We start from the raw sequence: 27,056 nt of genomic DNA, 5'->3' as shown, positions 1-27,056 counted from the left end.
CTTCCATACATCCCAGATTAGGTTTAAACTCCTGACCCCGCTCTTTCGGTAAGAGCAGAAAATATACTTTGACTTTGAATCTCCCAAAGAGTAATCAGATACATTTGTTTAAACATGCTTCCCACACCACAAACACACACACACACACACACACAGCCTCGTGGGCCGAAAGCAAACAGAATTATTTCAGCTGGCGAAAATGGTTTTCAAAAATGACAGGGAATTAATACGGAAGGTTTCAGACTTTACAATATCGTGTATATCAAACAAGCACTAGAAACGCACAAATAGACTCATCTTTTTTCCCCAGAGGAAATATCAGTGATATTGGGGTGTTCGTGCTTTTAAAATGATACTGGGTTTAATACAATGATTAAGTGTGCATCGATTAACCTCTGTGTCGGGTTTAAATGTATAACCCATTAACTAATTTAATCTCCTCCGAAAAACAAAACAAAACAACAACAACAAAAAACAGCCTTTGGCATTATTCTCTGAATAATCCTTGTTTAGTTTCCATAATGGTATCCTGTTTAATGAAAAACTCATTAGAATGTAGCATACGGCATAATTAATTCTGGCTGATTCTTTTGGTGTGAACAGCTAATGCAGATGCTGGGTTCCATTTTCCTCTGGCTTTATTAATTTTTCATAAACCAATATTTCGACCGTAATGGGTTGTAACAGGTCCAGAGAAGTTCTAGAAATGCATTAACTGTCACCAATGTAGTTAATTGAAGTAGGATTTTGCTATTTGTGTGTTGATCCTCCCACACTACATTTTTAAAAGACAGTGTCATTTGATACTCGGAGAAGGAGTATCTACATATAATTAACATACAGGGGATTAAACAATATTTGGCCAATTTGTCTTTATTTACACACAACTTAATTGGTTGGGCTAATAACGCTGAACTATAAATTTTGAAAAGAAAGCTAAAAGTGGGAAGCGCGACCTTCCAAACAAAATGGTTTATAATAGAGTGGCGACACGAGTTAAAATATTTTTAAAAATGAAACTGTGTCATTTTTAAAGTCTCTGGTAAATTTGTTTTCCGAGGAAGAGTTCGGGACACAACAGGAAATGGGCTGGATACTCCGTGGTGTCAGGCACCGGTTTCCTAATCCTGGGATCTGTCAGGAGCCCGATCTCTGGAATGGGTGAGAAGTTGCTGATTTAGTTTAACCTCTTTCAGTCTTTTAGGACTGGGTTCATATATTTGAAAGAGTCTTCAGGTTAAGACTATTATTTATTTCAGGTGCAGATACACATGGTAATTCATTACTGGGTGCCCTTGTTTCTTTTATTTTTTAAGTATATTTTCTATCAGAGATTTCACTGGTTGCCTGCCACTCAAAGGATGAAATCCAGAATCCACATTCCTTTATACAGCATTGTCAGGTCTTTTGCAACTTTTCTCTAGAAGGTACTCTCTGATCTCAACAGATTGGTATTTCTCAGCCTTTGGGGGAAACCTGATTTTGCCTCAGAAATTTCTATATCCAGTGAAGATCAAGAATATATATATATATATATATATATATATATATATATATATATCTACTATCAGAGATTTCACTGGTACCAAAATATATATAGATATATATTTTGGTACTTCTCAATGGATTTTGAAGATAAAGATTGAGCAACTCCTTTGGACTCTGCCAAACTCCTCCTTACTCACTCCTACAAAGATCTTTCTTTTTTTTCTTACCAGGAGAACTCTTACTTATCCCTCAAAACCCAATTAGTACCCCACCCCCCACCCCTTAATACAGAGAGGGTTGTTAGTTTTTCAGTGTTCTGGCAGGCAGGCAGGTATCACCGTTTATTATATACTAAGTTGGTCTGTCTGTATTCTTCAATGTTCTAAGGAATTCTCGAGGGAAGAGGTGTTCCCCCAGCCAGCGCATGTGCAATGCCTTGCACTTTACAGGCCTTCAGCACTGTAACTCTGAGCCGAAGCCTGAATTAACAGAATTAACAGAAGCCAGTGATATGTGCGACTTTATACACAGCCTCTCTCTTTGGCCCTTCCTTGACAAGCATGGTGTGGCAGAATGACAAGCAGTTCATCTCATGGGTTCATGCAGGATTATGTAATTGCTACAACACGGTAATGCAAAAAAACAAAAACAAAAACAAAAAACCTCCCCCAAGGTGTAACCCAGTGGCTTTGTGTTAACAAATCTGGACTCTCTAAGCCAGGGTCAGCGAAGGAGGGCTGTGACCTTTCACATTTTTACACAGCTGGGGATGGGGAGAGGACAACTATTTCATGACCCATGAAAATTATAAGAAATTTAAATGGCTGTGCCCCTAGAGTTTTACTGGGACACAGCCATGCGCACTCATTTATGCATTGTCCGTGGTCACTCCTGCATTAGAGTGGCAGAGTGAGCGGGTTGGGGAGACTGTTGGCCAGCACAGCTGAACCTACTCACAAACTGGCCCTTTACAGAAATTTGCAGACCTCTGCTCAAAGCAAAAAATGCACACATTTTTTTTTCCTCTTTCATAACTGAATCCAGCTTGATCTTTTCTCCTAAAATCAACCAACAAACACAGTGGTATGTCTTGCCTTATACTACCCTCCCCCTCCTCCTCAACACTACCATCGTGACCACTAATATATATAATATTAACTAATATTATATATATACTCTGAACTTGCAAGCTCCTTTTCCTTCTGCTGCTTGTCCTCTTCCTCCCTTTTCTTCTGTTGTGCAGGGAAGGGTTAACTCAGTAGGTCTGGGCTGCTCAAACTCTGAACAGTCCTCCTGAAGGTTTGTCTTCAGGACTGGCCCTTAGACAGCTCCTGGCAGAGGCGTTCTAAACCTTTTTGGAATATTCTACCCGATAAAACTGTTTTTGGGTGTCTGAGGCCTTGGGCCATACATTGCCAGTCTGATAAGGCAGTTTATGGCAGCCAAGTGATTTATGGGGAAGGCTTACTTTTGCTTTTTGGCCTAAGGTTTGAGTAGTTGAGATCAGTCACATGGGGGCTCCGCATCCCTGTGATTGCCTCCGAGGAAGCAGACTGACTCCTGTCTGGTGCGTGTGTCGTCAGACACCATTGCCAGTAAAGTGAAGCACATCGTGGAGGCCACACTCAGAGGCTTCTGCCTGGTTTTTCTGGATTCTACCTCCCGTGCTCTTCCCCTTTGCTGATTTTTAACCTGTATCGCTTTGTAATAAATCGGAACTGTGACTCTAAGGGCCTTTCTGAGTCCCAGGAGCACATCCAACCAGACACAGAGACTGAGGATGGTATGGGGACCCCGACGTAGCTCCGCAGCATGAAATCAAGCTTTATGCTTTTCCCTTCTGGAGTCAAAAATCACAGAGTAATGCCCAGAAGAGGAAGCATTTGGGTGAATGTCTCTCTTCAAATTCTTGGATTGCCTTTGACAACTACAGATGTTCATCCATCTTGAGCAGGAGCTCAAGGCTTGACGTCAGCATTATCAACATTTTAAGCCAGATTATTCTTGTGGTGGGGGCTGTCCTGTGCATTGTGGGATCCCTCGGGCTCCCACCCTTTAGATGCCAGTAGTGAATAGCCCCGTGCCCCCCAAGATGTGACAATGACAAATGTCTCCAGAGGTTGCCCAATTCCCCTGGGGTGCAAAATTACTTCCAGTTAAGAACCATTAATCCAAGATTGGATTAACTAAAGCCTGTAGGTGGGAGGTAACTTGTAATAAAATGGGATGGACCTGGGAATCACAGAAATTTGGCTTTGGATTTGGATACAGCTCTTCAGCTTTTGAAGTCAGCAACCCAGGTTAACATAATATCATAATAATTACATAACAAATAGATTCCTCATTTATCTGCAAAATGAGGAAAATGACACTTTTCCTCCAAAGTTATAATCTCTAACCATGCAAGGATCCCCACAGAGTCTGGCATGCGGCAGATAATATCATGTGCAAAGATATTTTTATTAATTGTCTTTAACCTCTACGACCTCAAGGATAGGAGACATGGCGGGCATGTCCCAGTCTAGTCCTATTGAGGGAGCTGCACAGCAAGGTGATGGAAAGCATGGGCTCTGAGGTTAGAAAAAAGATGCTTATGTAAAAACACCCAATTTTTCACATCTAGTTCTGTGACATGAGGGAGGAGATAAACTCTCCAGAAAACCTTGGTTTCATAATTTCTATAATGTAGAGAATGGTGTAACATTTTTATGAGGATTCGAGGAGATGCAAAGTGTTTTTGCACAGGGCCTGGCAGAGAGTCAGTGCCTAGAGTGCCTTATTGTTGCTGATGTTTTGAGTTGCTCCTGCATGAATGATGGCAGCCCAGAACTTTCCCTATGAGATTGATCCAGAGCCAAATATTCAAACCTCATCTTTCTCCCACGCTGCAGAGGTGGGGCTTCTCCTACAAGGGCTGTCCTGCCACTTCTTGCTTGAGGGACCTCTCCTTGGTAGGCTTCCCATGCAATAGAATGGGAACTAATTTATTGAGGCAGTGCTGTTTTTAGCACATAATCAAGTTCTGATCCTATCTGAAGATCAAAATCCCCCACAGCTTCCATCAAAGCTGAGCTGCATTCCTTCTGTGGGGCAGGGAAGGACACAGATAAAAATTAAGGCCAAATGTGGGTTGGGATCAAGTGAAATCTGATAAGACAGATGGGGAAAGGAGAAGAGAGAAGGAAAGTGAATTGCAACCAAAAGGGGAGGCGAAGGTAAACAGATGTACGAGATAAAGTCTTTGAAGTGGAACGTTTCTGGGCTGAAAATCCTTTGCTTGGGGACTTAAATCTGGACTCTTCTGTTCCAGTTCACTGATGTGCACTGCATTTGAATCTGGCAGATGTGTAAATTATACAAAACACTGCAGAGCCAAAGGTCACCGTTCTTGAGGAGCCATCGCTCTGGGTCTAGTCGAAGCTGGTCCTCTGGGTGGATATGGGCTGTGTTTGAGCCACAAGGGGCGCCTGGATACTGCTGCTTTGAGGGGCTCTGAGTGGCAGCAAGTATTTGCAACCCACATTACATTCTTTCAGGGTACTAAGGCAGCCACCCCAAATGCATTTGGGCACATCATCTCAAGCCGAACCCGAAGTCTGGGTGGGTGGCCAGTGAAAGGAAAGCAGCCTGTGTCAGGGTCCCCCGTTACCCCAGGTTCTGACAATCTTACTCTTTCTCAGATGCTATTGTATCCAAATTGCAGGAAGGGAATTGGAAAGAAGTCCATCCAAAAGTGTGGCTAAAGGTCATTCTCTTAGCTGTAATGGACTCCATGAAGTGAAATGGGGGGAGAGCCTGGGAGGGAGACATCTACCTCCCTTGGACTCAATTCTTAGATGAATCATGGTTCACAGTGGCCAAAAGCCCATAGAAAACCAATACCTCTGTACGGGTAATCCAAGGTCAGATCCAGCTGCCCTTTTGAGATGAGCAATCACAGAGTGCGACATCCATCCTCTTCATTTTTAAACTTTATATTGAGATCCCAATCCACTCTCCCATCACCCAGCCTGGTATCAAGGTCTGTGGTCCGTGGCCAGGTTTTTACCGAGGTGGACATAATCAATCCAACTGACTTCTAGTCATCACACCCATCTCATAGTTTCATTTTACTTTACAGCCTATAAAGTTCTGTTACACTCATTACCTTACCTGATCCTCCCTGTAACCCCAGGATAACCTAGTTTTAAGACCCGACCGCCTTTCATATGTGACTTTGCAGCTAGGGGGTATCCTTCTCCTAGGACTCCCCCCAACCCTTTGAAACCAGAAATGTTTATTTTTAGGAGGAAAATCTTAATTAAGGACCCCCATCTTCTCTTCCCCCCACTGAAAAGAATCCCCACAAATCATGAGGGTCTCCAGGCTACTGTTCATTACCATCTTCAAGGTTTTCAAGTTGATGTACTCTGCATCCCTCTACTTTTGACGTGAATTGTGTGGTTGTTATCATCGGGACCTAACTAGATCTTAGATCTGCATTGCATTGGTAGATCTTTTCTTTTCCCTATTGATCATGACTCGTGGAGTAATTTACCTCAATTCCAATTTTCCTTTGCAGGCGGGGTGCTCTCCAACCACGGAAGTGAGTTATGTGTGTTCAAGTGGTGCATCTTATGAATCTTGTTAAGCTTTGCCGCCTTATAGCCCTACTGATGGAATATTTAATCACAGAAATGAGTTGGCAGATATGATATACAGCGTGGGTGAGCTCTGCAGCCATCTTACTGGCAATTGAGAAACGGATGGATTCGCCATTTGTCAGTCCCATGTTGACAACTGTGTATAACCCTCTGTTATTTATTTTTATTTTGTTTTACTTATGTATGAAGATTAAAGGTGCTTGCTTTCAATCAACAGTTTCATTGGCTAGCTATCGTGATTTTCCCTAAAAGACACCACGGATTCTTTTAATCTTTTTATGAGATGGCAGTGGAACTTCTCACAACGGCGGGGGAACAGTAAGAACCCCCTTTGAGGTCTCCTTGTTGAGATTCTTAGAGACACTATTTCTAATTATACTAAGTAACTTGAAGCATGCTCCTGGGAATAGATATTTGCAGATACTGAACTTCTTATTTATTGTCTTCAATTTAAAAAACAAAAAACAAAACAAAAAAAAACCCAAACCTGACGTGGAATGGTCAAAGACACTGGCTTTGAGATCTACCTGGACATTTCTTTAATTGACTTATCAATCATTTATCTTGAGAAGAAGCCCCAAGGAGCCTTCCTGAAGATGATTAGATGTAGGCAAAATAATCAATGCTGTGTAGCTTTGTAGGAAAACACCCACTCGTCTTTGGAGAAGATTTACGTGGGTTCATGGGATGTGTTGATTTATGCATATCTGCTTCTGGAGACGGGTGTTGGGTAAGCATCCTTCTGGGTAGGACTCGGTAAGAGTTCAGACAAACCCCCCGAAATGAAAGGCCTTTCATAACAGCTTTCTAAATGCTTCCCCTGGAACGTGTGTACTAGGGAAAGTGTGCGTCATAATTTATCAAAGCAAATTAATACTGTTCAGCTAGTAATTAAAGATCCTCATTAAGAGGTGCTCCTGCCCTCTCCACCCCCACCTCGCGTTAGCAATAAAAATGCACTCAGGGCGTCAAGAGGTTATATACGAAAATCAATAACCTGCCATTTTATAATTAAAGAGAAAACAAATGTTAGGGAAAAGTCCACTAAATTAGGAAAATTACCTTTAGGAGAGATTGAAAATATTGATTTTAATTTACAAAATATGTGAACTTTTCATGCCCTGTTCTGGGAGACAATTGGAGGCTGGGTTGTTAATTCTGCATAAGCTTCAGAAAATCGATAATTATACTATGGGAATATTATGATATTTGCCATTAATACAAAATCTTACATGCAGGAGTGCCTAAGAAGCCTGGCTTTCTATCTCAGGCAGATACAGGGCTGGCGCGCTAAATGTCCACAGCAAATCAATGACAAGGTCTTCATTTTAGCTTTGAGGCACGTTCAAAATTGCGAGATAAATCCAGACTATGCTTATAGTTGGGGAAATCCAAGAATCCCCTAAACTCAGTCATGGGCATTCAAATGGATGATATTAGTAATTATACCTCCAAAGCGAAGTGAATACGTGCCTCGTCTACATTTGCATATATGCACTCCATCCATACAGGGGCCTTATCTTTCCATTTAAGCTAGCTCAATTCTCCGCGTCTGTGGGTCTTCCAAGTTTTTCAAAGAAATCGTCCTGGAGTGTTGGTCTGGCAGCATTTCCCTACATGTGCACATGTCACGCACTCTGTTTACCTACATACACAGGTAACTTCGGCAAAAAGAAAGGCTTCTGATTAGTAAGGGGAGCCCACGTATCGGCAACACTAACGTACGGATTTTCCAACACTTACTTGTTCATGCCCCATTTCTTTGAAGACTTAAGGTTATTGGAGCATCTCATAGAAATAGTTATTTAGTTGTCCAGGATCCTTAATACTGCCCCTGACACAACCCGTTACCACGTCTGAATACGGAGGAGGTGGTGGGGGAGGGGAGGAGGACAGCATTGGTGGTGGTTGGGAAAATCCAAAATTATTATCTTACTCCTCTCTTCTTTAATTTGACTGGCTTGGACATAGAGCAGTAGCCCGATCTACCATCATGGGGCACAGTCCATAAGAATCACAACTTCCAATATTCACAAAAAATAAAGAGGCAGCACATAACCCAGTTGTAAAGAACAGAGGCTCTCGATTTCAAAATCGAGCCAGCTTCTCACCCACTTGAAATCTTAGCCCTTCGGGGCTAAGGGACTCTGCCTACCTTAGTTTCCTCATCTGGAAAACTGCCATGAGGATTTAAATACATTAATTTGGGTAAAGTGCTTAGAACCGTGCCCGGTCACAGATAATACTCGGTAAATATTAATCTTTTTTTTTTTTTAAAGAATTTATTTATTTATGTGACAGAGAGAGCACAAGCAGGCAGAGAGGCAGGCAGAGAGAGAGGAGGAAGCAGGCTCCCTGCTGAGCAGAGAGCCCGATGCGGGGCTCGATCCCAGGACTCTGAGATCATGACCTGAGCTGAAGGCAGCAGCTTAACCCACTGAGCCACCCAGGCGCCCCCAATAGTGCCATGGTCTAACTTCTGCAGCCGGGCTCAAGGCTAATCTGCACGGCTGCTTTAACGTTCTAAGAGTCAGGCTGATTAATTTATTCTCCTATGTCCAAGTCAGTTTGAATGGTTTCTTCTGTCTTACTGTCCTCTCAAGCACCCGCGGATAGGCATACAGGTTTGAAATCCCACGGAAAGGAGATTCTCTTGGTTGCTTTAGCCAGACGGCCAGTAACTCTACTGCTTGGGACCTCTCTCTATCCCAAGTGCCACATTTATACCCTACCTCCTCATCAGATGACTTCTTGCTTCTTGTCCTTGACCCATTACTCTGGGGAGAAACCGGGCACGTAGCCTGGCACGCACACTTGCGGAGAACGTGCTTGTTTGTTTTCGAATCTATCCCGTTCCATCGGGCAGCGCCTGCTGACGCATGGGAGCCGCTGGTTGGCCTCCTCCGTGCCCTTTGGAGGGATGTCCTTTCTTTGCAGCTTTGGACAAGGATGGGCCCCAGCAACATCTGTGCCCCTAAACAGACTGCCTCACCCCGGATCCCAGAAATTAACTTCCCCCAAATGGACAAGCTGAGAACGGAAGGACCAGTCCTCTCATGATTAAGAAAAGAATCTCTTAGTTTAGTGGTTTACTCAGAATTTAGCACAGTCAGTTAAATTTCCCCTTATGGCAGAGAGGTGGGACATAAATTTATTTTTATTGGCCTAGCGTTTATGTGGTGCTGGCTGTGTACTAGTCTTCATATACTAACCCATTTAATTCTAGTAAGTACCTGTGAGTTTGTTACTATTATCATCTCCCATTTAACAGATGAAGACACTGAGGCACAGAGAGGTTAAGTAACTTGCCTAGAGTCACACAGCTGGCAAAGTAGGGGGGCCAGGATTTGAACCTAGGCTGTCTGAGTACAGTGTTTATGTTCCTTATTTAGTGCTAAGTGTCCTCTCGTGAGGTGGGTTCCACCATTTAATCATGGAAAGTTTTATAGTGAACACGTTCCTCTCCCAGAAGCATCAACACAGTCAATTCAAGGTCAGAGAGTCACCGGAGTTAACCCAGGCTTATGGTAATAATCACATGCGAAGAACAAACATTGCCTGTCTGAAATCCAGAACTTAGCTATGCTACTGGACCTTCCCAGATTTACCATTTTTTTCTTTGTTGAGTGGGTTACTCTGCTAGAGTAGCCATCCAAGTGTCCTATGTTCCTGTTGGACGCTAGGGTTGATCCATGATTAGGAAAATGACAGATGGCAATCCAGAACGGACTAAGCAGGGGGTAGGACTTACCGTGAAGAGGTCATTAAGTGAGGGAATCTGGAGCAACTGGTCATTTATTTCTCCTTATCAAAGAGCAAGGGCCCCATCAAATAAAAAGTTCTTTTCAATGAACCCATGTGGCAAATCTACTGAAGTTCTAAGATGTTAAAAGCAACCTTGTTAATGAGCAAGGGACTAACGGGCAGAAGTGACAGGCCCAGCAGAGCCCAAATCTCCACCACTGGGTGCTGCTCCCAAAATGGGCTGAACAGATTTTCTACATGGATTTCCTGATCAAATGGTAGTTGGTGGGTAGCGGAGAAGGGGCAAGAGGAGAGACCTACCCTGGAAGGCAGAGCAGAGAGAGATGGAATTGCTAAGGAAAACCGATTAATAGAGAAAGAAAGACTCTTTTTTTTGCTTTTTGGTTTTTTTTGTGTTTGTTTTTCTTTTTTTCTCAATTTCTAAAGAAGCCTTCTCTCGGTAATTTCAACTCACTGCCACATTATTGGAATAAGTGAGCCAAGTCTCTGCTTTGCCAGGAAGAAAGAAAGGCAACCCCACATGGAAATGTGTGGATAAAACACACATCCAGGCAGATCGAAATAAAATGGGCACGAACAGCCCTACGTTTGTTCAATGTGCCCTTGAACAAAGTCTCGATGTTTTTTTTTGAGGCAAAATCAATGTAAAATGTCATAAGGAGCTCTGTGTGTACTGCGCGGCATAACGCACGTGCACAATGCCCCTTTATTTTTTAAGGGGTTTAAAACTCTTTTGGTTTCGCTTAAAAAAAAAAAATCCTTCAGAACTTCTTAGGAGAGGGATTTACGTGGCTCAGATTATTTTACAAAACCTGCTCTTTACTGGCAGGCAAAACACATTTAGAACAGACAAAGAAGAAGCCATGCAAAGAGGAACTCTTTACCTGCATAGAACTCAGGGCTGTAGACCGCACCCACAACTGGATTCAATTTCCAGCCTTAAAATAAATATACAAAAACATTATTATCACATTTGGTTCAACAACTCATACCACTGCAAGTGAACCACAAATCAAATGGGTTGTTTTATTTATTTTTTTTAATTTTATATTTAGAGGCTCTATAGTTTGCGAATGCATAAAAAAGATTGGAAACCTCTACCTCGAAAATTAGACTTATACTTTTGATTTGCTGCTAGCACAAGTTAATAGGATGGAAACTACTGACCAGCTACAGGTGAACTTTTTGAAAATGCTGTGGTAATTAATTTTCTCCCACATCAATATTTTCTAGAACCACCATAATAATTTCAATTTTTTTGTCTTCCTCTATGGATCACCACTAGATAATCCATCATATGTCCCTTCCTGATAAGTTCACAAAAATCTGAAAGCTCACATAAACAGAATTCTTTGTGGCAACATATTCTGATAATTGTCATTCCTAATTATGACCCAGAGAATTCTGAAGTGCTTTTAACATCCCAAAGAAAATGACATTTATCCGCTAGAGATTGAGTGAGGAATACATTTCAGTGCATTTAGGAACCATAAAAATTCTTAATCAATGCATGATATCTAAGGTAACTTTCAAACAACCTGTGTATAAGATTAACAGAACCTTATAATTTTCCCAGTGTTCTGGATGGAACATTTTCTGTAAAATGAATCCTGTCCCCTTAGGAACTTTTACTCAAGAAAAGAGCGAACAAGAATATTTGCAAATGGAGAAGCTGTGCACATTGCATACCCATTGGGCATCATTGAGGGAACAACCTCCAAAGAATGGTCACGTCTCAGGGTTTGGTGATTACTTCCTGCTCCTGCTGGTGAGTTTTACGAAAACATCCATTATATAGAATTTCTGAAAGACCAAGAAGGGCAGGCACGCTGCCTTTTGCAGAAGACCTTGTGTCCTTGGGCTAAAGGTCAAACACCAGAGGTCCTTTAGTATGTGAGTCTGAGAAAAAGCAATGGTAAAAGTTGGGATGCCAGAGAAGGTATTTCTGACAAGGAGAGCTCTTCCCAGAAGGGAGAGATATGATATCTTTTCATCTGACCTAAGTGATGCACCTAAGAACAGCCAAGAGGTGGCCACAATCTACTGATCCCCTAAGGAAGACAGAGGCTCAATATCTCAATAGATAGGACCCTGGAGGAACCAGAGAACTTTCTAGAACTTTCCAAGAATTTTTTGTTTCTAAGAACGTTCTTCCAACTTGAATGAGCTAGCTAGTTTACAGCCCCCAGGATGCTCTTAGGATAGGATTTTTCAAAGTGCAATGCTTTCGTGCCTGGGAGGCTTATTAATGGAAACGTCTGGCCCAATTTTAGATCACCAGAAAGAGACATAAAATTCTGAGATGTGTTGTCCCAACGGTTTCTGAAACTTCACACTGACACCTCCCTCTGTTATATTAACCACATCTTGTCACATAGGAATTGCTATAATGATATAAAAATAAAAATGATCTGGCACATTTCAGAAAATGTGCTTTATGGATGTGGAGAAGGACTTCAGTTTGACCAATTAAAATTCTACTATTTCCTAAAAAAAGAAAATACCCAATTTCTGTGATCTGTGGACTAATGTCCACATTTCAAGTCCATGGAATCAAAGAGAAAATAGAGCAAACTGTTTGAAAATAAAGCTTCAGGATTATCTGGACATATTTAATGTTCTTCCCTAATCCTCCACAGAAATCTCGAGTTTGTGAACAAAGTATACGAGGACCCACATTAAGTGAATAATTAAGTTATGAACTTATCACTCTTTTTCTTTATTCCTCTGATCCCCATCTTATACTCTGCTCACGTCCCTACCTTCTACTGGTGATGGAGACAGGGTCTTTTTGTCACTATTGAAATAAGATTTTGTTTTTTTATATACATCCTCATTAGCTCCCTTAAATATTGCCTTCTACACACAAGACTGGGACATACCATTTGCTGAATGTGGACCCACTGATTAATTTTGATGGAACTCTCAAAGACTATAAGTTATGCCAACGGTCTCTCAATTTCTCAGCGAAACAGATTTCTCAGAGATATCTAAGACTATCCTAAATCACGTTCCTCTCATTTGCCTTTATTCTCCTCATTTCCTTGAAGCCTTCTACCAAATCTATATCAGTCTTCTATTGATCCATCTGTCCATAGATCTATCTATCTATCATCATTTTTCTCTATCCTCTTTTTCATCTATTCATCTATCTACCTATCTATCAATTGATTGCTTGATTGTCTCTTGACAAAGTTTACCTGGTGTTATTAGATCTCCAGTGTCTTCCCAGGGAAGGCCACTTCATGCCCTTATCTATCTATTCACCAACTACCTCCCAGCTTACCATGTCTGTTCATGGAAAACTTTTATTCAATATGCAAAGAATATGCTCCCTCATTAGGAGATACGTGATATCTCATGTCTGCCAGTACTAACTGAGAGAGGTCAATGATAAGATCTCCTTCACAAGAAACCGACTTGGAATCTGTGAGCAGCAAAATGAAATATCATGGGAACACCACTGCAGGTTTTGCCCTGCTCCCAGTCATTGGTCCTTCTTCCTAACCAGTGCTGCTTCCGATGTATGGAAACCAAAGATGTTTCTGATCCACACCACAGACATGAAAACCAACTTATTATCTTCCTTCTTCCCTGCAGTCTGCTTCTCACCAAATCTCCCCACTTCAGCAAAAGGCATCTCTCAACCACTTGGCTCCTCAAAGCAAAATTCTTGATAAATAATTCCTTGATTCTCCCATTACCCTCATGCCCTATAGAAAATCCGATTGGTTAGATGTTGAAAGACATTTCCATGCTCTCAAGTTCCATTCCTTGCCATTGGCACCATCCCAGGCCAAGACACTTCTATTTCTCACCTGGATGAGACCCAGCAACAATGTCCTAACACACTCCGTCTCTTCCCACTCTTCTTCTCCTTCCTCCCTTTACCCACTCGATTCCTAGTGGTCAAGCCCATTTTAAATGAGTGGATCAGATACGCCATTCTGCTGCTCAAAATTTACAGCTTCCTTCTGAACTTAGAAGAACACAAACTCTATCCTTGACCCACAAGCCCACACAACCTAACCTCTGTCCATTTATTTCATAGTATGGTTCCTTTCTCTCCAAAATACGGTGACACTATGCTTTTAAAGTTTTTACAAAACCACCCAAGATCATTTGAGATCAATTCTGGATTATATCCACTGCTCCCTGTGCTTGGAGAACTTTCCCCAGCTCCTGACAAAGTTCGGTTGATATTATGGAGGTCTCCAGACTCTTCCCAGGGCGGACCACTCAATGCCACTCCTTCCCCTTGAGTTATACCCTGATTCAATTCCCCATTTTGTTTTCTGCATAACTATTAACACTACTTGGGTTTATCTTTCTTCTTTCTTTCTTATTCTTAATTGTTTTTATAACCATTCCCCTTCATTAAAATTAATGGTAAAGTGAACAAGAGTGCTGTCCAATGTGAATTCCCAGCACCTAGAACTGCATTTGGCAAATAGTCAAGGCTCCATAAATATTTACTTAGTTTTGCTCTAAAGGAACAGAAGGAATAGAGAGCTTGTTCTAATGGACTCATTCCGTTTTGGCTAGGATTCTGTCTCCTTCCAACCTCCAATGACCTGCTTCCTGATATATATCTAATAAAGAAGGACTCTGTTAGGGGTGACTGTCTTCAAGGCAGAGTAAGGAAGGATCTAGACCCTCAGAATCACCCCTGCTCAGACTTACAGAGCTCATGCAGGCTTATGTAAATATATGTAAATCACATGCAGATAGCCTCCTAGTCCCTGTGACTCCTTCCAGTACCTGGAAGAGACCCTTAGGATAACCCTGCTGAAGACGGGAGACTGCACTGTCAGGAAGATGGACAAAATGATCCCCGTTTTAAGTCCTCAGGCAGTCTGTGTACATCCTCAGGCCTTGCAAATTCAGAGATTTTGATCAAGGACATTAAACCGAACAATGAGGCTTACAACAAAAGAGAACAGCTGATAAAGCCCACTGCTCCCAGCCTCTCAGGGCTGCCCATACAACAAGGCAATGGAGCAGAGACCAGACATAGGAGCTCTGTAGAGAGACCCCCTCTACGGCTGGGTCTCAAGGGGCTGCATCCAAATCAGCACTCCCCTCCTCAAATTTAGCTTCTCAAAGGTCATCTGCCAGCTTGCTGTAGAAAAACGCTGCCTAAGCTCGCCAGTGTTAACTATGGCTGTATTAGATTTTAAAAGTCAAGTCTGAATGTGCACACAATCTGCACATGTCTTCTCTAGGGTTTTGTTGGGTTGGATAGCAAAGAAACATATTCAAGAAAGTGCCCTTAAATGCACCACAGGGGTTTCTGGAATTGTATACCAATGCTTTCTAAAGACATCTACTGAAGATGCCAGGCAACGCCCAAAATGAAAAGTTAGTTGCACACTGCGTTTGGTTCGCCCACTATTTTTTTTTTCTTTTGCAACATATATTCATGGCCAACATTCAGATTTCATTACGATACAGGATTTCTGGTTTTCTTGAAAGTTCCGTAGAAATAGCCCACTATAGAGTATGAATCCCACGAAGACCAATTTGCTAGAAGTGACCAGGGATCACACCACTTAGCCCCCAGTAAGCTGCAGACACCCATGCTCCCTATATGGCTTAGAGGCCAAATGCCAGCAATCTTTGATTATTATCCCGTCCTGCTTTTCCTTCTGATAGAGAAATATTTTGCTTTTCCTTGTATGGAAATGGAAGATAGTTCAAAAATAACGTGAGTTTTTCCAACCCTCTCTGTTTGCTTATCTATTTTACCTGCCTAGCCTCTGCTGGCATCTGAATATTTGATCCTGAAATTAGTATGTCTATCAGGAAATTCAATTTACGACCTCTAGCAAAAATGAAACAAGATGACTACTTATTATTGAGATTACTGTGTAATTAAATTTTTAGGGCATTTCGTAGGCCTGGTCCTAGGTTGAGCACTTAACTCCATAATAAGCACAAATAGCCCAGAGAGTAGGTCCCACTGTAGCTCAGTTTCCACTTAAGAACACTGGTGTGTGGAGGGTTTCCACAACTTGCCTATAGTTCAGAAGCCAGTGAAAGGCAGAGCTGATACAAGGTCTACTTCTCTCTCTATAGTCTTGGATTTTTTTTTTTTTTTTTGGTCCAATTTTTGTCCTTCCTAAGCTGTCTGAGAAAAAAAAAAATCCACATCCAACATCCAGGGGATCCCAGAGAATCTGGTTCACACCTTGTTTTGCACTGCAAACATCTGATCTGCAGAGAGTACAATGAGCCCCAGCTCTGGTCTGAGGGCTGCTGTCCTGGGGAGGAATTAGCAAGACAGAAGTAGCCCAGCTCTCGGATCAATAGTGTTTGCAGAACTCTGGATGTCATTCTACAGTCTTCTCTCATATCCAAGCTCAAATGTCCTAGGAAATGTAACACCTTGATGACGGTATAACAGAGCCCGCTGGTGTTTAGGATCTGGTGTTACTCATCACCGGAAGCCATGTGGCTGGTTAAGCTCTTGCCCGGCATGTGACTGAAGGGATGCATGAATGTGACGCTGGCGCTGACAGTGATACTTCACCATGTGAAGATGACCTCAAAATGTGATGGCTCTAGGAAGTTGTATTTCCCGAAGTATAAGTTGGTAACTGTAACTTTGCTCATTTTGACCAGACTTCATGGACCTGATTTATCTTCTCTTCCCCACTCCCAGCTTTACTGAGGTATAATTGACAACTAAGATTTGTACATATTTAAAGTGTACAACTTGTTGACTTGATATTACATATACACTGCAAGATATCAGCACAATCAAACTAACTTACATATTCATCATCTCACATAGTAACTTTCTTTTCCTCCCTCCCTCCTTCCCTCCCTCCCTGCACCCTTCCTTCCTTCCTTCCTTCCTAACATTTTATTTATTTATTTGACAGAGAGAGATACAGCAAGAGAGGGAACACAAGCAGGGGGAGTGGGAGAGGGAGAAGCAGACTCCCCACTGAGGAGGGAGCCCAATGCAGGGCTCGATCCCAGGACCCTGGGATCAAGACCAGAGCCAAAGGAAGGTGCCCAGTGACTGAGCCACCCAGGTGCCTCTTTCTTCCTTCCTTCCTTCCTCCTTTCCCTTCCTTCCCTTCATTTTATTCTTTTTGTGGTGACAATATCCCTTTTAACATAGTCACTCTTGTTAAGGATCTGAGAGGCCCCGATTATCTTCTGTTGTATTGCAGTTGATGGGAAGGGTTACTTGTAGTGATAACGCTCACAAATTATGGATTGGAAAGCTTTGAGAACTGCCTTTCTTTGAACTACCAAGGGTCTCCACAGTATCTCCTATAGAATCTAGCTGCTTTATGTCACTGGGATTTTGTATTTTGTATTTGTTTCTCAAGTCGGTTCAGCTGTGACTGTCCCATACTCAGTCCACATGATAGCATGAGCTGGAGTGCTCCCTTTCAGGTACTGGGATGAGAAACACACAGGACTTATTCTCGGAAACTCAGGATGCATGGCTACCTGGAATGAGATGTGGGATGCTTATGCCTCAAAAACAGGCATTTGGGGCTGAACATTTAGTAATCCTTTTGTTATTGTGGTCCGTTGCCATTTGTGCGCAGGTCTGTAAGATGATGGAGGGGAAGCGATGTTCTCGCATTCACACAGGCATGACCACAAGGTTTGTTACTCCAGAATAAAAGGGAAAGACTTCACTAATGACTTCATCTCTTCCAGCCTCAGGTTTTGCCTCTTTAAAACAGGGATAAGTATGTCCTCTTTGTAGGACTTCATGTAGGTCCGGGACATTTAAAATGCTTAAGATGATGCGACATGGTCATTGTTCCGGGAATGTTGGCTATTAATGGATGGGCTTTGAACCGTGTCCCTAAATTCCACTGGGCTAGTGTTCAACCCTGGGTAGGACATTGATCAATAACTTCCTTTAAAATAAACATGCATCCATATGGCTTAGGGAATAGTATTTGCCTTCCGTTGCTTCGTTTCCTCACATCAACACACCTGAGCACCTACGCACATGCACGCTGTAGAACTCCCTTGCACACGTGCGCCCACGCACAGGGTTCCCACTTCATCATTACAGGAAATGCCCCACAGCGGGGCTGATGTTATCATGTATTAACTCTGGCAAGTTGCAGAGCTATCATTTTTACCAAGTAGAAAGTCTTCATGATGCATAAATCAGAAATCTGTTTCATTTCAGCACTGGGCATTCAGTCTGTTGTGGAAACTTTCTATACCATTTAAGGCCATGTCTCGGGTGGTTGGAGCTGGAAAAATGGGTCAGCAGAATAAACAATTCTTCTGATCTTTCAAGCTGGAGCCCTGTTATATTGAGGGTATATCTCTGTTTAATGGTGCTCCTTTTAAAAATAAGAACAGAATGACTTAGCCAAATTGGTAGTCAATGCACAAGGGAAGAAAAAAAAAGAAAACCAAAACTACTAAAAGCTAGTACTACAGTTTATAATAACAACAACACAAAATTCAAATGTCAATCAGTATGGAAAGAAGGTAGAACTAAACCCATTAATCGGGATGCGTGCGTGGCTCAGTCGGTTAAGCCTCTACCTTTAGCTCCGGTCATGATCCCAGGGTCCTGGGATCGAATCCCACATTGGTTGGGCTCCTTGCTCAGCAGGGAGTCTGCTTCTCCCTCTGACTGTCACTGCCCCTGCTTGTGAACACTCTCTTGCTCACACTCTCCCTCAAATAAATAAATAACATCTTTAAAAAAAAGAATAAAACCATATATCCATTTTAGAGAATGTTATGTAATTGCCAAAAAGAATGAGTTTGGTCTCTATGCATTAAAATTGAAGGAACTCCCTATTGATATCTAAAAGCCAATTAAAAATGATGTGTATGCCATAACATCATTTATAGAAAAAGTGTGTACATGACAACATGTATATTACAAATATATACCTATTACATATATATGCATAAAAATGCAAAGTCAAAAAACAGATAATAATCTATAACGGGGTATCCTCTGGGGAGCTAGGGCACTGAGCTGGCAGTGGCATTATTCAAAATATATTTAACCTTTTCATTAATGTTTATTTATTTTTTTTTTGAATGAATCTATATTTCCATGTTTTACATGTAACTAAAATATTAAAAATGGAAAGTTTCATACATTTTCCTCTACGACAGCAATAAAATTATATCATTTTTGAAAATCTACAAAACAGAGGAAAATGTCTTCCAGTCTTACAATTCAACTCAACCATTAGCATTTTGATGCAATGCCTTCCATAATTTGGTTGAAATCATGCTATACTTTTCCATTTAAAAATTTTTCATTCATTAGGGGGCTCTGTAGAGTCCTCACCTGGCTCATTTTAATGGGTATAGTATCCCACTTAGTGTATATACTTTGATTTACTGCATTAAATTCTTCCCAGCTTTTTGGTACCATTAAGTATCGCTGGCCCCCCACACCTTAAGTATCTTATGAGAGATGCATTCTGGGAAGGATTAAAGAATCAAAGTGGTAGAACACTCTCAACTCTTGTTATGTATGTGAATTCTGATCATGAGGGGCTTTGAGACGGCTTCTTGGTTAGGAAGGACAGAGATGCGTTGTCCTGAAGGGGTCTGCAGTACGTGACAACATCCTCACCCGGCTCAAAACAGCATTGGGGAACCGGAAGAAAAGCAAAGACTGCACCCACCCGATGGTGGTCCTCAGGAGACACCCTCCAAGCCACTTTGAAACTCTCATAGCTCCAGAGAAGACCCAAGGCCAGAACCAAACTCTGAAGCCCCTCTTCCAGAAATGACTAGGGATCAACAAGGAGGTTGTGGTGGTAGAAAAAAAGGAAACAAACAAAACTTCCATCCTCCCTCAACTTACTATAATAACAGCAAAGTAATTGACCCAAGTGATCCTTGAATGACTGTATTTCACCCCAAATGGGAGTTATTCTGGAGAGATTGGAGGAAGGGCAGGCACGCTTGACCTGAAAACTAAATTTGCCCCAGTTGTGAAAATTATCTTTTTATAAAAATTATTATTGAAGTCTAGTTGGCATACAGTATTATATTAGTTTCAGGAGTACGACATGGTGATTTGACATATTCAGGGCTCACCAATAGACTGTTTTCAGTAGTCACTGAAAAATACCGTACTGATTCACATGGTTCACTGTAGCAGGTCAGCAGCAAGGACACGGCAGCCACATTGAGGCGAACAGGGCTTATGGAAACATACACCCTGGTTAAATGATACTTAAGAGATACAGAGATAGGGATGAGCTCTTGTAAAGGACTTACCATTTGTATAAGGGTTGACAGTCTTTTTATTTGTCATTACACGTGCTGTGGCATTATTTACCTACGTACACAGAAAACTCAAATGAGCACAAATTCCAGGGCCAGCCCACAGTTCAATTAGTTGCATGCATTATGACTGTGATTACTTATTAAAAAAAAAAACTAAAATGCATTTTAATTTATAAAAGGCAGTAGGTGCATAACAAAATCATACAGTTTTATAATTACATTTACTTCATAACCATTTTAACTTACAAATCATTTCAATAAAGCAATGTCATATCATTTAAAAGTTTAATAAGGAGACAGTAAAAGCAAATTAAAAGGAACTGCATAATTGAAGACTTAAAAGCATGCGTGTACTCCATGGTAACACAGAAACAATAAATATTTTTAAACACAAAATAAAATTCATATGAAGGAACATGCAGTGGAGTAGAAGAGGGGAGAGACAAGGTACAAGGGGACATAAATGTCAAAAAAAAAAAAAGGGACAAACAAGATTTAGCCGTGTGCAACACGTTGGGAGGGAAGGACCATCGGGAGAGCAACATCTAGCATTCAACACTTGAAACAAGAGCCTTCGACATCGCAAGAATTAACAAGATCATTCAAGCTTTAAAGTCACAGCTAACAAAAGGATAAAAGAGAGGGTGCATTGTTTAACACAATATGGAGTTAACGATCTGAGTAAGATGTGCACTGTCATGTCTCAATCCAGTCAGTGCCTCCCAGGCTCGCTTCGAACGTACACTCAATTACAGGCGTACCGGTACCCAAAAAAATAGAGCATCAAGAAAACTTAATACGACAAGTCAAAAAAATACCACGTGGTATATATATATGTAGAGAGAGAACCAGCACTAGATACGTGAAGCGGCAGATGGACTTCACCACTTACCATTCACCACCATCGCCAGCATGGGTTTGTATACAGTTACCATGGTTACTGAGAGTTTGGTGAGGGGCCTAAGCGTTATCGTCGAGGGGGGGGCGGGAAAACGAAAGGCAAAATATGCAACATCTTACTCCAAAGACTAAAAAGCATTTTTAACTGGTATTTTTTTTTTTTTTTTTAAGTTTTAACAAATATAACCCTGTGGCCATGTTGAGGGAGATCCAGTGGTAGAAAGAGTAGATTCTGAGTATCCAAATTTTAGCATTTATTTTTATTATTTTTCTTTTTCAGTGAAGAGAGGCCAGATATTTAACAGGAAATCCTGTTGGGTTATTTACTTTATTACCGAAAGAAGGCAAAGGTTCAAACTGGCTTCTTAAATGAAAACAAACAAACAAACAAAAAAAAAAATGAAAGATTCAGTGACAAAGACCTCTCATTTTTTTTTTTTAAACAATAAACAGTTTTTCTTCCGAATGCTACTGCTTTCGCCATTTGAGTCCATTTGGACACCACTGTGGATCCCTCGTCAACCCTGCAGTGGAAAGAAAAAGAAAAGGAACAAAGAAAAAGCAAAAGAAAAAGAAAAAGAAAAGAAACTGCTCTGTTTTTTTGTTTTGTTTTGCATACTGTCTCCACTGTTTGGAACCTACTGCACCCGTTGCTCATAAAACACAGAAAATTAAGGAAAAAAAAAAATTTCAGAGTAACCTTTCTTTTGTTTCACTTTTGCCATTCACCTTTCATCAGTAATAAGAAGAACATAATAAAGTAAAATTAAAAAAAAAAGTAAGGCCAGTTTTCCTTTTTATATATAAATATATATATATATATATATATATATATATATATATATATATATAAACGATGAGAAGGGAGTGGGGTCACATACAAGACACGATGATGCATCTGGAACAACGAATGAGCGTGAAGCAGACATTTATAAAGAAGATGTAAAGGAAAATATTTTGAACATGCACCTCGATTTTACGGCCCTCTACCACGGTGCCGTGTAATTTCTCCCTCGCCCTGTCCGCATCGGCACTATTTTCGAAAGTTACGAAACCAAATCCCTGCATGCAGGAGGGAGAAGGGGAAAACAACATGCACATTATTATTCCAGTCAACGACCACTGCGTAACGTTCTCTCGCTTTAATTTCTATTTCTTGTCCTGGCTTCAGTTCTGTAACATGCAAATTAGAGAAATTATAAGAATACAAAGATGTGTAATAAGTAAGCGACAAATGTGAACAAGATTTTTTTTTTCTGTCACCAGTTAGCTGTAACCCCTGAAGAATTCAAAGAATGATACCCAAAATACCTTTCTAAATGTCACTACAGAAGAAAATAAGTCTAACGGAAAGAAAATGAGATCAAAATAAATTTACGGTGTCTTCACAGAGAAGAAAATGAAATAACGAGGAAAAAATAAGGGAACCACTTTCTTGACATGCAAATTAAGAATAAAATAAAATAAAACGTGTGCACGGAATTCAACAATGAATGCCAAAATCTTCTAACATTGCCTACAGAGTCATGCCGTGTGGTCTTAAGAACATCTCTTCTTCATGCAATTTTAGGGTTATTCAGATTTGTCAATTTTACAGCCTTAACTTCTCAAAAATAAAAATTAGAAGCCTAAAAAAAAAAAAGGAAAGACCTTTTTCATAACAACTCTTAACCTCTTCGATCTAATAAACAAAATAATCACATGAAATGAATTGAAATAAACATCAATTGATTAATAATGCAAAGAGTTCAAGTTGCCCTTTTTTATATCAATACTTCCCCCGCCCCTCAAAAACATATACGCTTCTGAACTTGTCCACTTTCCAGGCTAACTTCATTAACTGAAAAGGGAAACGTATGCATGTATCGTAACGTTCTAAGACATTATCTTGATATTCACTTGTCAAGTCAACAGTTAGAAAATCAAGGAGCTCAGTTAAGAGACTTATTCGCAGTAACACTCTGGGCGCTACCTCTCTTACTGATAGATAATGGACCCTTTCCTTCGCCACTGGCATATTTTGTTTTAATATTTCAGCCTCAAAAAACAACCCCACTAAACGTCACATTGTCAAAAACCACCTTTTTTCCTTCACTGACACTGTTCCTAAGAAAAGTACAGAGAATATGACACATTATTTTTAAAACCCCTAAAAATATTTGTACATCTTGTTCAGAAATATACACCAACCTTTTGAAACCATTCCAGTGTAAATTTGCCCAGCTCGTTCTGGTGTAACAATGCAATGTGTCGGGACTCCTATTTGCAACGGGGTAAACTTCAGTAAAGGGGCATGTTGGTTTCTAGCTTAGTTGGGACAGTCTGACATTCAGTCTCACTGATAAAAGGGACAGTAATTACAAATAACAAGTAGTCAAGCTACTAATGCTAACCCAACCCCTCGCTACATTGCTGAAGGGATTTCCAAAGCTTGGGGTATTCAGAGAGGTGCTGGCCCAAGGTCTGCCTGAAGAGAGAACTTTCCAAAGTCAACGTGGGCTCATCTATAGGAGATCCCATCCGGGGATGGATCCAAGCTAAATTAAATGATTATGCTACAGAATTCTATAGAGAAAAAATAAGCAGCTTTACTTTGGAGGACTGGACTGAGAAGTCTTTGATAATATGACCCACTGTGAGGAACTGAGATGATGACGGGTCTGGATGATTCGACCAGTATAAGACTTTTATGCTCCATAACAGAAGAACTTTGTCTCGGACATTGCTTGTGGTATGCCCATGTGAGGTGTCCAAGTAGCCCAACCGGTGAGTTGTGTGGTAACAGCTCTTTAATGGACTGAAGACAGCATTGGGGAGGGGTTTGCTCCATGAATGGTGCTGACTCTTGGTCAGAGGGTCCCAAACTTGGTTGCCCAGTGAAAGGAAGTGGGGGCATAGCATATGAACATTAGGATTCCTGGACGCTGCCATTTGTCTACCCAATCAGAATCTCAGAGCGGAGCCCAGACATCTGTCTGCTGAGAAGGCTACAGCGTGCCCCAGCAGCTGCGTTTCCATGGCCTCTCTTATTACCAAGCACCATCAAAGGCAAGTTCCAGTTCATTGCATGAGGTAGACTATTTCATTGACAATGTCCAATGGGCACCCTATTCAGTGGAGTGAGTTTCGGAGGTGACCATCTGTCTGACGTGGTGATTTGGATCTTGGGCGTACAGCCACCGTCTCCTCAAAATCAAAGTCTCTGGCACGCACAGAATCTCATACAACTAACGGATAAAGGAAATAAGGATGCCGGCTGCAACAGGGGTAATTCTCTCACAAGGAAAGCAAAGAAAGTCCACAGTTGGAGTCTTACGGATGGAAGGCTTGGTGGCATCACTGCCATCCACGGGCACCAGGCATTAGTACCACAGCCCAGTGAAAGGGGACATTTAACTCCCCCACCCAACGTCATCCCAAAGAATCACATCATCGTGATTCTTTTCTGACCCCAGGGCAAACCACACTGGCCTACAATCTGCACTGTGGGCGTCAGGGAGACATGAAAGTGGAGACAGAAATAGGTTCTAAAATCCCATAAGTTCATAAACCACATAGCAAGTAGTTCACTATATCCCCAAATTCTTACCCCGTTTTGAAGTCAGATAACATATAAGAATTCTTCTTATTCTTACTCTCATGTTCCGCTACACTTCTCTTTCTCTCTGTTTTGTTTGCTTTTTGTTTTTGAGGTCCTCATTATTTCTTATTTCCAGCTGCTGAGATGACTAGTTGAGATTCTAGAAAGTTGAATGCAGAAGTGCTTGCTCCAGACGGAGGCCCCAAATATCAAAGGGACTATCCTACCTCTTCCGTTGGACAGTCGCCCCCTCCTCCTCCACAAGGCAAGAAGGGATATGGCCAGAAGATCAGTGGAATTCTCATCTGGAGGGTGAAACCAGTTACCTGGCCATTTTCCGATATCCTCTCTGCCAAGTGCAGGAGCTGGGCCACTCTTTGAAATCGGTGCTGAGGCTACTTCCTTTTTCCTGCCTCAAGGTCAGAATTCTATCTCCAGGAAAGCACAACTTGGAATTCTTAAAAACTTTCTGAATATTTTTATGTCAGCCTTAAGAAGGGGAACGTAAGAAGTACATTCTGGACTTGGCCTGAGAGCTCGGGAGCTGGGTGCAATGCTGGATGTGGAACCCTGAACGTTCTAGAACACACAGGGTGCACAGAGCACGGCCCGGGTGCTCTTTGCTGCAGGAGACGCACTGCTCCTGGAGCTCACCTCAGCAGAGGGGTGGAGAATGTTCACTCCCAGGTTCAATGCCCTTTCTTCCCAGAAGGCTTCCCACCCCTAACAGTTTTGGCCTGCCTGCTCACTCCCTTGCCATAGAACATGGCCTGCACCCTGACCGTGGCTGGTCTTAGTGGTTCGTCTCCCCCACCACTCAGGAAAGTCTATGAGGACCGCTTTGGTCTCACTGACCATGGATTCACCCATCTTCTTGTCCCAAGGAGGGAACTAGTCCTCACAAATCATCTACTGAATCAAAGATCAGACTGTCTATTTCCCGGGTATATTAAGAAGTAGCTCTCTCTGGTTGTATCCCCCACATACATCATTTCAGAGTTCAACAACATGTTTTTAAAATCTCCTAAAAGGAAAAATGAATGATAGGATCTCTTACCCCTAAATGCTATCAAATTCTCATTTTTGAAGTCGGTTGTGTCTTTTTAAAATGTGGCTTCCCTGTATACTTGCTATACGTGTGCCCAGGAGCTATTTATGGTAGATGTTCTCAGGATAACACAGATACTACCTGTATCTTAATAGGGTATGTGCGAACACGCACATGCACACATACACACACACACACACGCACACACACACACACACCAAACACCCAGAACACACAGCCATACTCTGTGAGCACTGAGTGACCTGCCTCGGGGACCAGCTCCAAAGATAATGACCAGACAGTGAGCTCTAGCTCTGAGGGCCCACCTGCTTCCTGGCTGCTTCTCCTGTGCCAAATGATGCACACAAGGTCGTAACAGTGGTTCAGGTTTCTTAACCATTTAAATGGAAATGTCCCTTTAAATAAGGCCCTTTCCTGCAGAGGATAATGTCAAGTCTGAAAAATATCCCTGGGTGAGTGGCTGTCCCCATTTAGCAGTTCCCCCAAAGGACTGTCTCGAGGACACTCCACTCACACTGCAACCGTCAGCCCCCAGCACCTGCCAGAACACCTCTTTCCGAGGGAGCCTACCCACCCAGGCTATTCTTGATGTCTCCTAATCAAAAGTAAAAAGCAGGTTCACAAAGTCAGTCACTGGATGAGGCAAACTTAAACGGTCTTCACCGCTAAAGCCCCAGAGACAGGCTAATCGTGGCAATGACGGAAGAGGGATTAAAAATAGTTCCTCCATTGTACTTTCAAAATAGCAAACGATATTTTTCTAATGTCCCAAAACAGCTCTCGAAAGGAATTAAACAGCTTTTTCCAACTGGGAAAAGTTACAAAACAAAATATAAAATAAATATAAATTAAAACAACAACAACAACAACAACAACAACAAAACCACAACAACCTTTAAAAGCATTAGCGCCACAAACTCAGGATTACAAGAGAGTTGGTCAACATTCCGGGTCATCTAGGATTTTGCCAAGAATGCATCAGGCCTCAGTGAAAAGGATTAGTTAGGCTAGGCACATTTTTCTTTTCTTTTCTTTTTTAAGATTTTATTTTTAAGGGACGCCTGGGTGGCTCAGTGGGTTAAAGCCTCTGCCTTCGGCTTAGGTCATGATCCCAGCGCCCTGGGATCGAGTCCCACATAGGGCTCCTTGCTCAGCAGGGAGTCTGCTTCACCTTCTGCCTCTGCCTGCCACTCTGTCTGCCTGTGCTCACTCTCTCTGACAAATACATAAATAAAATCTTAAAAAAAAATTAAAAAAATTAAAAAAAAAAAGATTTATTTTTAAGTTATCTCTACTCCCAACGTGGGGCTCGAACTCACAACCCCGAGATCAAGAGTTGCATACTCTACCA

At 41.6% G+C, this 27,056-nt stretch overlaps 1 protein-coding gene across 8 annotated transcripts in view; it reads right to left on the bottom strand.

Annotated features, from left to right (window-relative positions):
• The window catches only part of RBFOX1 (RNA binding fox-1 homolog 1), a 2,072,285-nt gene that overhangs the window by 90,322 nt on the left and 1,954,907 nt on the right, over window positions 1–27,056 (bottom strand). For all 8 annotated transcript variants that reach the window (XM_047713056.1, XM_047713053.1, XM_047713055.1 and 5 more), the window contains 3 exons: window positions 22,026–22,118; window positions 20,148–20,208; window positions 10,781–10,834 (listed from right to left, as the gene is read on the bottom strand). In XM_047713056.1, coding sequence (XP_047569012.1) covers window positions 10,781–10,834; window positions 20,148–20,208; window positions 22,026–22,118 — 208 coding nt within the window. The remainder of the gene's footprint in view (window positions 1–10,780; window positions 10,835–20,147; window positions 20,209–22,025; window positions 22,119–27,056) is intronic.

This window comes from Lutra lutra, chromosome 18 (genome assembly GCF_902655055.1).
Source record: "Lutra lutra chromosome 18, mLutLut1.2, whole genome shotgun sequence".
NCBI lineage: Eukaryota > Metazoa > Chordata > Mammalia > Carnivora > Mustelidae > Lutra > Lutra lutra.
The sequence above is the reverse complement of the archived record's forward strand: the minus strand, read 5'-3'. Positions and strand labels throughout refer to the sequence as shown.